At 37.8% G+C, this 12,228-nt stretch overlaps 1 protein-coding gene across 2 annotated transcripts; it reads left to right on the forward strand.

Moving 5' to 3' along the window:
- Nucleotides 1–401: 401 nt before the first annotated feature.
- Nucleotides 402–10,703, forward strand: LOC127641556 (zinc finger protein 148). Of its 2 annotated transcripts, none has more exons than XM_052124574.1 (6): nt 402–891; nt 1,571–1,717; nt 2,070–2,193; nt 2,286–2,369; nt 2,476–2,594; nt 5,626–10,703. In XM_052124574.1, the coding sequence occupies exons 1-6, from the start codon at nt 538–540 to the stop codon at nt 7,243–7,245; spliced, it is 2,448 nt and encodes an 815-aa protein (XP_051980534.1). In that variant the 5' UTR covers nt 402–537; the 3' UTR covers nt 7,246–10,703. The 2 variants fall into 2 exon arrangements, with proteins under 2 accessions (XP_051980534.1, XP_051980535.1); XM_052124575.1 differs by having other exon boundaries at nt 1,571–1,696.
- Nucleotides 10,704–12,228: the final 1,525 nt, after the last annotated feature.

Here is a 12,228-nt window from a genome sequence, read left to right on the forward strand (position 1 = left end):
CTTGCATTGTGAGGAGCTGAAAAATTCCTCTAAAAATCTTAATTTGTGTTCAGCAGAAGAAACAAAGTCATACACCTGAATGGCATTACGGTGAGTAAATGATGAGAGCATTTTCATGTTTATGTGATCTATTCCATTAAAGCAAATAGGGGACATGACAAGTACTAAGAAATTCACGTCATGTCATATCATGTCTACTTTTCATTCACAATGCTTATAATATCATTTGTAATGAAAGCATTGTATTCAGTTAGAAAAATGCAACACACTGTAGCAGCCTTTTAATTAGTTGTCTCAGACATTTGGACCCCACTGTATATGATCTTTATGCTTTGTTTGTGTGAGCAGTGAAAAATGAAGGAAGCACGTTTTTACTAATGTGACAGTTGTTTCTCATAAACTTTAGCATGTTGTTTCTCTCAGTCAGGTTGTTGGAGGGGAAGTGCTGTAAACACAACCGTGTTGACTGCTGTTAGGAATCCATATGTTGGACCGGTCACTTCCTGTAGCTTTTGCTCAACTTATCAGCTTTCAGCAATGAACATTGATGACAAGCTGGAGGGGATGCTTATGAAATGTGGCCCTGTGGGGCTTCACCACTCATCCAGAAACTTGGGGCCTTCAAGGGTGGACGGAAGAGGAAGAAGAGGCAGTTTGGATTTGACACTTGGGGAACGGAGCTTGGCCAATCATCCACTTTTGGCAGAGGATGACGATGATGAGGAGGAGGATGATGATGAAGACTTGGCTGGCGGAAGGCTGACCTCACATAATCTGATGTCCCAGGATGACATGATGGTTCATGAGGAGACAGTGAAAAATGATGGGCAGGATGAATCCACTTTCTCACAGCAAATCTCCCATAAATTAGACTACACACTCAGTATGCCAGTAAGTCTATAGCCACATAAGGTGATTAAGACCTGATTGCTGTGCTTTATCAAAGGCGTTTATTTTATTTCCAAAGAGTGCACAAAGATGAGACATTATCGGCATCAGCTGTTAATCGTGTCTGCTTGACCGATAAACAGAATTGTTCACTTCCCTTTATGTCTGACAGTTATGAAATCTACCAACAGCTGTCAATGGATAATACACAAAACAATTTTTTATTTCATGTAAAATTTGTGTAAAATAATGTGGTATTTCATTTAAAAATTCTTTGTACATCTCATTTGCAATTGTTGTACTGTATACAGTATATGGGCCAATGGCTGCCCTCCACTCTAGACATCAGTACCCAGATCAGTCTATTAACAGTTTATAGCCTTTAAACAATATGACAGATTTTGGTGCAAAGATTAATATTAGAGCACAAGTAATCAAGCATACTTCAAATGAAGTTATCTTTGAAATTTTTCAAGGAAATCTTGCGTAAACTATATGAAGTGAGAAAAAAATGCTATTTTAAAAGTCTGTTACAGTATATGTTACTTTCTATGCCTTTAAATACTGATAAATTCAGTAAATGAGTTTATTTATATTAATAAAGTAGCTTGTAAAAAGTTTAAACTCTTTGTCTCTTTTGCAATCAAATCATAATCAATTGTTTTGTTTTTTCTTTTGTTAGATACATATAAAACAGGAGATGAAAGTGCCAGATTCACTGATTCTAATGAAGGAGAAGAAGAAACAAGGGAGGGACTCAAATGACTGTCACAAAAAGAAGAAGAGGAAGCAGCGCTCGCCTGCAAAGGTTTTATATAAAGCATCAGAGGTGCCACTGTTAAAGTAACTGTATGCTATAACCTCTCTAAGTGAGGGATACTTCTCAGGATGCAAGTCGTTGGTGGAAAAAAAGTAATTTAAAGTTTAGAAGTGTCCTGAAGTAACTTCTTTTTATGGGGGACTTGCTTGCTGTAAATGATTTCAGTTATGTTAAGAGTACTTGGCTGCTAAACTATATTTGTGTACAATTTCTTAGACACTATGATGCACCTCTATAAGATTTTAAGAACCACACCAGAAATTAGCTTTATTATTTCCTTAAATGGTCCTTTGGAATCATAAAATGATTGACATTTTCTGTAAAGTAGTATTTAAATATTTTCCCTCCTTCATCTTATTAGATCCTCTCCATTAATGAAGATGGCTCCCTCGAGCACCAGAATCCAAAATCTCATGTCTGTGAGCACTGCAATGCAGCTTTTCGGACAAACTACCATTTACAAAGACATGTCTTTATTCACACAGGTAAGATAAAATGTGCTGTACATGTGCTGGTCTTTAGGAAGTAATTTGCATGTAAAAGAACAAAAAAATTCATAAAAGTATTTCATTGGCAGGTGAAAAACCTTACCAGTGCAATCAGTGTGACATGCGTTTTATTCAGAAATACCTGCTACAGAGACATGAGAAGATCCACACAGGTAAGCCCTTGCTCCCACACTTGCTCACTTTGATGGGTCGAAAAAGTACTCGATTTGCTTTAATTGTGCTTTGCATTCCTCATAACCTGTAATGTCCCACCTGTAGGAGAAAAACCTTTTCGCTGTGATGAATGTGGAATGAAATTTATCCAGAAATACCACATGGAGAGACACAAGAGGACACACAGCGGAGAGAAGCCCTACCAGTGTGACTACTGCCATCAGGTTAGGCAATATCTGGTCCAACCAAATCAACCAATATCTATTTCGATATTGTGCAATCAAAAGGTTTACCATGGTCATGGGATACCTGGAAATATCAGTAAGTTTTAAATGTGTGATTTCCAGGCTTAGAAAACTAATTTGAATGAATAAAATCTTGAAAAATCACTGAAAATGTTGTATAGTAATGCTGCGCTATAAAATATTTCATTGACAAGAAAATGTCCATTTTGAGTGCAATCTTAAATATATATATATATATATATATATACACTCACCTAAAGGATTATTAGGAACACCACACTAATACTGTGTTTGACCCCCTTTCGCCTTCAGAACTGCCTTAATTCTACGTGGCATTGATTCAACAAGGTGCTGAAAGCATTCTTTAGAAATGTTGGCCCATATTGATAGGATAGCATCTTGCAGTTGATGGAGATTTGTGGGATTCACATCCAGGGCACGAAGCTCCCATTCCACCACATCCTAAAGATGCTCTATTGGGTTGAGATCTGGTGACTGTGGGGACCATTTTAGTACAGTGAACTCATTGTCATGTTCAAGAAAGCTTTGTGACATGGTGCATTATCCTGCTGGAAGTAGCCATCAGAGGATGGGTACATGGTGGCCATAAAGGGATGGACATGGTCAGAAACAATGCTCAGGTAGGCCGTGGCATTTAAACCATGCCCAATTGGCACTAAGGGGCCTAAAGTGTGCCAAGAAAACATCCCCCACACCATTACACCACCACCATCACCAGCCTGCACAGTGGTAACAAGGCATGATGGATCCATGTTCTCATTCTGTTTACGCCAAATTCTGACTCTACCATCTGAATGTCTCAACAGAAATCGAGACTCATCAGACCAGGCAACATTTTTCCAGTCTTCAACTGTCCAATTTTGGTGAGCTCTTGTAAATTGTAGCCTCTTTTTCCTATTTGTAGTGGAGATGAGTGGTACCCGGTGGGGTCTTCTGCTGTTGTAGCCCATCTGCCTCAAGGTTGTGGCTTCACAAATGCTTTGCTGCATACCTCGGTTGTAACGAGTGGTTATTTCAGGCAAAGTTGCTCTTCTATCAGCTTGAATCAGTCGGCCCATTCTCCTCTGACCTCTAGCATCAACAAGGCATTTTCACCACAGGACTGCCGGATACTGGATGTTTTTCCCTTTTCACACCATTCTTTGTAAACCCTAGAAATGGTTGTGCGTGAAAATCCCAGTAACTGTGCAGATTGTGAAATACTCAGACCGGCCCGTCTGGCACTAACAACCATGCCACGCTCAAAATTGCTTAAATCACCTTTCTTTCCCATTCTGACATTCAGTTTGGAGTTCAGGAGATTGTCTTGACCAGGACCACACCCCTAAATGCATTGAAGCAACTGCCATGTGATTGGTTGATTAGATAATTGCATTAATGAACAGGTGTTCCTAATAATCCTTTAGGTGGGTGTGTGTATATATATATATATATATATATATATATATATATATATATATATATATATTTTAAAGGGAGGGGCCTGCCATGCCTTTTATATTATTTTATTTTGTTCCTTGAGGTTGTCCACTTTGTTCACTTATAATATTTTGCACAAAAATTATATTTTTGAAAAAAAGAACATTTTTCATACTCGTTCTGACCCTCTGTCAGAAACGCTCACTTTTGGTGCTGCTTCTCCATGATATTAAACTCCCACTGTTATGAATGGTTCTGTTCTTGACTGACCTGCTCGCTCCTTGCTATCTCATTGCTCACTACAGCTAGGTGCTGTTTCGGAAGTAATAAGTAGGCGTTGATGTAGACGCAAATGTCTAACACAGTGTCACATCACAATGTGGAGGAAGTACGGAACAAGTTGTTTTGGAAGCTTTTTTCCCCAACAGTTTTTGCAGTGAAGAGGAAGTTTTGTGTTCTGAAACATACAGTTTGTTTTTGTAGTACAATGAATGAAAGTTGAAATGGAAATTCTTGATGAACAAGTGTGGGAACCCTGAATTAAAATGTTAGTGTGCATTAAATACTGTAGCAGGGTTCCCACAGATCCTTAAGTCTTAATTTTATAAATAATATTTTCCAAAATTGAAGGATATAAGTCTTAAATGATACAACAAAAGTCTTAATTATCATTTAAAGAGGTCTTAAATTTGTGAGCGGAAAGACAGGAATTGTGATCTGATCTAATGTGATTATCAAACTTTCAGTCAATTCAGTTAAATGAATGCACTCGCTGCATCCTTCACAGTGAAAACGCGGCACTGTATTTTCTCCCAGGCACGCGGGGGCTTGTCAGTGTTTCCTGCTGTTGCTGAGCAGTTCACAATCATTAAGCCATATCAGAAATTTATGACAAGCGATAACTAATGATCACCTTTTGATGATGATAATATAATGTTGATGAAATATGACAGTATTTACTTTTAATTGTTTATATTGTAAATACGTTATAGATTATTGTAGGAGTGCACATTTTATTTCCCTTATCTGTATGAGTGAGCAGCTGGATGCAGTGAAGCGCAAACATTTCAAAATATTTCATATTTTAACTAAAAGGTTCCGCACTATGAATCTATCTTTATTTATTTTTTCCCTCGTTATTGGTAATTTGGTTGCACCATGAACTGCAGCTGGAATTTAATACAATTTGGGCTCTTGTAGCCTCTATCTGGCCCTCCCCATCACAGGAAGGAAATACTAAGAACATTTCATTTAGGCTTCCAATTTTAAAAACTATTGGCAGATAAATTACCTTTCTTTCAACTCATTATCATATCAGCAAAATCCAATATTGGTCAACCTCTAATTTGTAATTATTTATATAATTGTAAATAAAGCTATTTTAATGTGATGTAGAGTATATGTGGAAAACATGTCTTGCAGGGTTTGGTTTGGGATCCAGTATTAATTTTATTTGTTTGGGTCTTGAAAAATGTCTTAAAGTCTTGAATTTGATTTTAAAAACTCTGCAGCAACCCTGTATAACTTATGTTATAATATTGATCAAAAGAATGTATATTTTTCTTAACAGTATTTCTCCAGAACTGACCGAGTACTGAAGCACAGACGTATGTGCCATGATAATAAGGAAAGGAAGTTGCAGAAAGCAGCTGTGAAAGATGGCCCTTTTCGCAGCCCGGAAAGCTTGGACTTTTCTTTTCCTGCCAAGGAATGCACACTTCCCAAGAAGAAACGTCAGAAGTCCTCTGATAAAAGTCGTGTATCGCTCACAAGTCCCTCCCTTCCGGACAAAGTGGCGGAAGCCGGTAATGAAGACGAGAAGACAGAAGACAGGCTCGACAAAAGCGAGTGTCTTCCACTTTATGCAATAGCCACCAAAGTGAAGGACGAATATGTTGTGGCAGATTATTCGGTAGAGCTGCCTGATTCCCTGCCTGGCAACAGGCATCTTGCGGGGGAAGTATCTAATGATGAGATCATCAGTCCTCCAAAATTAGTGCTGAAGAAAATTGCCAGCAGGAGAGGTGTGAAACAGCAGCTGCTAGAACAATCACAAAGTCTCTCTCCCTTGTCTTCATTTGAAGAAAGCAAAGTAACAAGATACTCTTTTGAGATTGTGGATAATAAAGGCCTTTTAGATGTCGAGACCAACCCTGACATGGAGTCGGTAGATGCCCTACAAGGAGGACAAGTAAAACCAACCGGAAGCAGCACAAACTATGACGATGCCATGCAGTTTCTCAAGAAGCGGCGATACCTCCATGCTGCTATGGCTAACACTAGCAGAGACTATGCGCTGAATGTGAGCAGCATTGTGTCACAGCCCTCCATCACTCAGGCATCTGTAGCGAGTGTCATCGATGAGACTATTCCCACCACAATCCTCTCCGAGACTCAGACACTGAACGTAGAAATCAAGTCCAGTAATGAGAAGAATGTCCTCCCAGACGAGGTCCTTCAAACAATTCTCGAACACTACTCCAATAAGGCCAATGGGCAAGCGGAGCTTTCCTTCAGTGTGGCGGACACAGAGGTGACATCCAGCATCTCCATCAACTCTTCAGATGAGAGTAGCCCCACTGAGGCTTTGGGTAGCAGCACACAAGCGCCCCCGGCAGAGAAGGCCAGCCTTCTACAAGAGTACTCCAAGTTTCTCCAGCAAGCACTGGAACGGACCAGTCAGAACGACACCTATCTAAACAACCAGAGTCTTACTTTTGTAAGTGACAGTAGCAGTCTTTCTGGCCAGCCTTTGTTTTCCACTGAGAAGCAATTCACATCCCCATCCCGGTTCAGGCCGGGCATGAACTCACCTTTGAGGTCCACTTTGGAGAAACCCAACTTTAGCCTTTTAGTAGATTCCCAACACTCCTTCTCCTTGTCAGGTGATGAGACAAACCCTTCCTCTGTTTCACCAACAGACGACTTTCTCGTACAAGTGACCTCGCCTAAAAAGACAGATGTGCAAAACATTAGTCAGACATTTCAGATTGCCACTTTTGAGCAGAACTTTCGATCTCAGTTCCCGAGCTCAAGATCTGGAATATCCTCGCAGTTTAGCATCGCCAGTGGACAAGTTAGCCTGAGAGCACATGGAGGAACAGACTTTCCAGAGTTTTCTCTTGTTAGTGAATCAAGAACTCCACTAACTTCATCACCAGATGCTACAAGCAGCCAATCCTTTGGCTAATCGAGAGCTTTTAATGTTTTGAATCATTTTAAAGGCACTTTATATTCAAGGTCTTTGAGTCTGTCAATAAAGGCAATGTGATCTCTGTGCAAATACTTATGATTTTCCATCTTTAAACAATCAAGCATGTGTGGAAATCAGGAGTAGAGTGAAACCCCACATTAGATTTAATTATCACAACCCTTTAGTCTGATTTTGTTTTAATCTGTCATATATGCTCAACGTGATCATACAATACTATGACTTTCCAAATTAGTTAATTTATTTGTTATAGCTTATGTGTTTTTTAATAATCATAATTTAATCATATTTTGGTTAAACTGTGCTAACAGCTCAGTTGCACTACATCACTGTTGTTGTTGTAGTATACATTTTGCAGGTCACTGGTGGCTTTACCTAGAGAAATCTTTACAGAGATCATAGTCATATTGGCCTCTTGTTAGTGATCAGTTCTTTTGCTGGAATTTATTAACAACAGATTAAATAGACTGACATAATAATAAAGCTATTTAACAATATAAACTACCCTAGCATTACAGTTTGATGTTTTTTTATTTTATATTTTGGCAAGGTACTTAAAGAACCTCACAATTGCACCCTCAATTAAGGCACTTACCTCTAGCTTAGTCCTCTATGCAAGTGATATAAAGCAAGTCACTTTGGTAAAAAAAAAAAAGTGTCTACTGAATAACCAGTATAATTTCACTTGCCCCATATTTGCGAGCTAATTTGTGTGCAATTTGAATTATTTGTTGTGTATATAGATATACTGTAGTATGTATGTATATATCTATCTATATCTATCTATCTATCTATCTATATATATATAGATAGATAGATATATATATATAGATAGATATATATATATATAGATAGATATGATTCAGTGATCACATGATTCTTCACAACCTCTCAATGAGACAGTCCATTTTGTGTAGAGCCATCTGCAGGTTTTCTCATTATGTGTTCAAACTGACCTAGACCCTAATATTATATGATGAGATTATATAATCCTGAAATATTTTTGCACATTACTCTGAAGGTAGTTGCATTACAAAAGAAAGAGATATTCTAATACAGATAAAAAGATCTACTTATGTGAAAATCAGCACATTTCTATTTGATGTAATGTCTGCCAAGTTATGCCAATCAGATTTTAAGTGTACATGGCACTTGGTATTCTGTAGAAGGCATCTGTAGAGGTTTTGATTTCACACATTACTCATTTGGAGATGCTGTTTTGGTAATTGTTTTTGGAAAACACCCCAACAGGTGGTCATTTGTCAATTTGTCATCAAAGAGCCTAACTTGACTCAGTGGTTATTTCACAACTAGTTTTCAATTCATATTGTAAATTAAGTGCATTACATCACTTTTTTCATTTGTTCACAGTGTGTTTTTTTTTATTATTTGCAGATGTACATGAGATCTGCGAAACATTGCCCATTAAATAGCACTTTGGGCTCATGAGAATTTTTTTGGTTGTGGTCTTAAAGCACTTTTTAATTCACCTTGCAGATACATAATGCACACTTGCATCTGAGATATGAAATGGAACCGTCTAATTATGGGAAGTGGTCTTAAGTGAAATTAAGGAAGATGATTTAAGAATGTGCTGTATGGTCTGATATCATAGTTTTATGCTTGCTTGTTTTATGCTGTCTCAAATATATTTGTTAGAAAACATGTTTGTGTATCAGATTCATATGCTGTTTCTTACTGCATTAAATTAGAACTAAAAAAATAACTTCATGTTTGGTAACGTTCTAGTGCTAGGATGTATATGCACAAAGCCTTTGTTTATTGCACATTTCTCTTTTTTTATAGCTTAACTAATTATGTAATTTAAAAGCTTTGTTCCTTTTTTCTCTAATTGTCTATGGCAATGTACCTGCTTGTCCAACAAATGTACCTTGATTTTAAGCTTAGCTTTTTGTTTTTTAAAAAAAAATACAAAAAAGAAAGGATCATGCCAATTTGTACAAGAGCAGACCTTTAAGTATGATTTTCTTAATCTGCATATTCAATGTTTTACTTACGGTTCCTTATAAGTGTGCCTAAACATTCCTGTATTGTTCCTTTGTTCTTTATAGATGTTGCTAATAAGGTGTATATTTTTAAGCTGTGCATTTCTCTGTGCACATTTTTCTTTTGTGTATAGAATATAGAGAGAAAACAACATGTTTTATGAATATTTGCTGCCATTTTGGTTTTCTCATTCCTACGGTCCTTGATGCCTCTTAGCACAACTGTTGTCACAAAATCATATTTGTGTTCATGTATGTACAATTTAAAATACTTATCCTCTCTATGAAATGCTTCTTAATGCTGTTTTAATTATTACAATCTCATTATAATAGACACCTTATGGATCTAATACACCCTAAAAGGATATTATTTATCATTTCAGTGTCATTTAATGCCTACAGTATGAATATTGAATGAATAATCACTGTTAAATATTCTCCAGAATTGTATGCAAGTGAAATTAAAAATTGAGGAAAGAGCTTGATGCCTTGTTAAAAGTAAATGTTTTTTGTAAGCTCAGTTACTGTTGGCAAAAGATCATGATTCATAACCATTCACACACATCATTGTAGTCCTTCATTGTTAATTGGTTATTTAGAGCATCAAAGTCCGGTCAGGGTTACTGATTATGGATTATTGTTATCTTAGTTTAACTTGAGTGAAAAACAGATGGTTTTATTTAGTGACAGCTCTTGATAATTTTAGACTTTTAAAGGGATAATTCACCTGAAAATGAAAATGCTCTCATCATTTACTCACTCTCATGCCATCCCAGATGTGTATGACATTCTTTCTTCAGCAGAACACAAATGATAATTTTTAAAAGAATAACTAAACCCATACAGACTGCAGTGGTTCAATCCATATATTCTAAAGTGATGTAATAGGTGTGGGTGAGAAACTGATAAATATTTATGCCCTTTTTACTGCAAATCTAAGGTGGAGATTCATAGTAAAAAAGGGCTTAAATATTGATCTGTTTCTCACCTACACCTATCATATTGCTTCAGAAGAAATTAATTTAACGGAGTCATATGGATTTTACTTGTATGCTGCATTTATGTACTTTTTGGCCCTTATGAGTTTTGGTCACCATTCACTTGCATTGTGAAGACCAACAGAGCTGAGATGTTCTTCTAAAACCTTAATTTATGGTCTACAGAAGAATGTCATACACAACTAGGGTGGCATAAGGGTGAGTATATGAGAGATAATTTTTTGTGAACTGTCTCTTTAATTTCATTGGAGCATACATGTCCTCTTGACTGTTCTTGTATACTTGTTATATTTGTATATGTAATTGATCCATTATTATTTCCATATACTTTAATGCAATACTTTGCCTAAGTCATGGGGGACAGGTTCTAACTGGATGTTTTTGATTGCGTGCCTCTGTTGTGTAATATTGAATTGAATTTCCAAATACAACAAACAAGTATGTTATTTCTGTTTCTCTCTCTCTCTCTTTTATAGCCTATTATGTGTTTAATGACGTGTATTTCAAACGTTGACTGTGTCTCGTTTGGAAGGATGCGTCCTCCGGAGGTCGCATTTGTCGGTCGCATACGTCATCGAGGCTGTCTCGTTTCATAAAATCGAGTAGGACCATTGATCTATATACAGGTCCTTCTCAAAAAATTAGCATATTGTGATAAAGGTCATTATTTTCCATAATGTAATGATAAAAATTAAACTTTCATATATTTTAGATTCATTGCACACCAACTGAAATATTTCAGGTCTTTTATTATTTTAATACTGATGATTTTGGCATACAGCTCATGAAAACCCAAAATTCCTATCTCAAAAAATTAGCATATCATGAAAAGTGTCTCTAAACGAGCTATTAACCTAATCATCTGAATCAACTAATTAACTCTAAACACCTGCAAAAGATTCCTGAGGCTTTTAAAAACTCCCAGCCTGTTTCATTACTCAAAACCGCAATCATGGGTAAGACTGCCGACCTGACTGCTGTCCAGAAGGCCATCATTGACACCCTCAAGCAAGAGGGTAAGACACAGAAAGAAATTTCTGAACAAATAGGCTGTTCCCAGAGTGCTGTATCAAGGCACCTCAGTGGGAAGTCTGTGGGAAGGAAAAAGTGTGGCAAAAACGCTGCACAACGAGAAGAGGTGACCGGACCCTGAGGAAGATTGTGGAGAAGGACCGATTCCAGACCTTGGGGACCTGCGGAAGCAGTGGACTGAGTCTGGAGTAGAAACATCCCCGCATTCCCCAGGTCAAGCCACTTTTGAACCAGAAACAGCGGCAGAAGTGCCTGACCTGGGCTACAGAGAAGCAGCACTGGACTGTTGCTCAGTCTTCCAAAGTACTTTTTCGGATGAAAGCAAATTTTGCATGTCATTCGAAATCAAGGTGCCAGAGTCTGGAGGAAGACTGGGGAGAAGGAAATGCCAAAATGCCTGAAGTCCAGTGTCAAGTACCCACAGCCAGTGATGGTCTGGGGTGCCATGTCAGCTGCTGGTGTTGGTCCACTGTGTTTTATCAAGGGCAGGGTCAATGCAGCTAGCTATCAGGAGATTTTGGAGCACTTCATGCTTCCATCTGCTGAAAAGCTTTATGGAGATGAAGATTTCATTTTTCAGCACGACCTGGCACCTGCTCATAGTGCCAAAACCACTAGTAAATGGTTTACTGACCATGGTATTACTGTGCTCAATTGGCCTGCCAACTCTCCTGACCTGAACCCCATAGAGAATCTGTGGGATATTGTGAAGAGAAAGTTGAGAGACGCAAGACCCAACACTCTGGATGAGCTTAAGGCCGCTATCGAAGCATCCTGGGCCTCCATAACATCTCAGCAGTGCCACAAGCTGATTGCCTCCATGCCACGCCGCATTGAAGCAGTCATTTCTGCAAAAGGATTCCCGACCAAGTATTGAGTGCATAACTGAACATAATTATTTGAAGGTTGACTTTTTTGGTATTAAA

Source organism: Xyrauchen texanus, unplaced genomic scaffold (genome assembly GCF_025860055.1).
Source record: "Xyrauchen texanus isolate HMW12.3.18 unplaced genomic scaffold, RBS_HiC_50CHRs HiC_scaffold_1058, whole genome shotgun sequence".
Classification (NCBI taxonomy): domain Eukaryota; kingdom Metazoa; phylum Chordata; class Actinopteri; order Cypriniformes; family Catostomidae; genus Xyrauchen; species Xyrauchen texanus.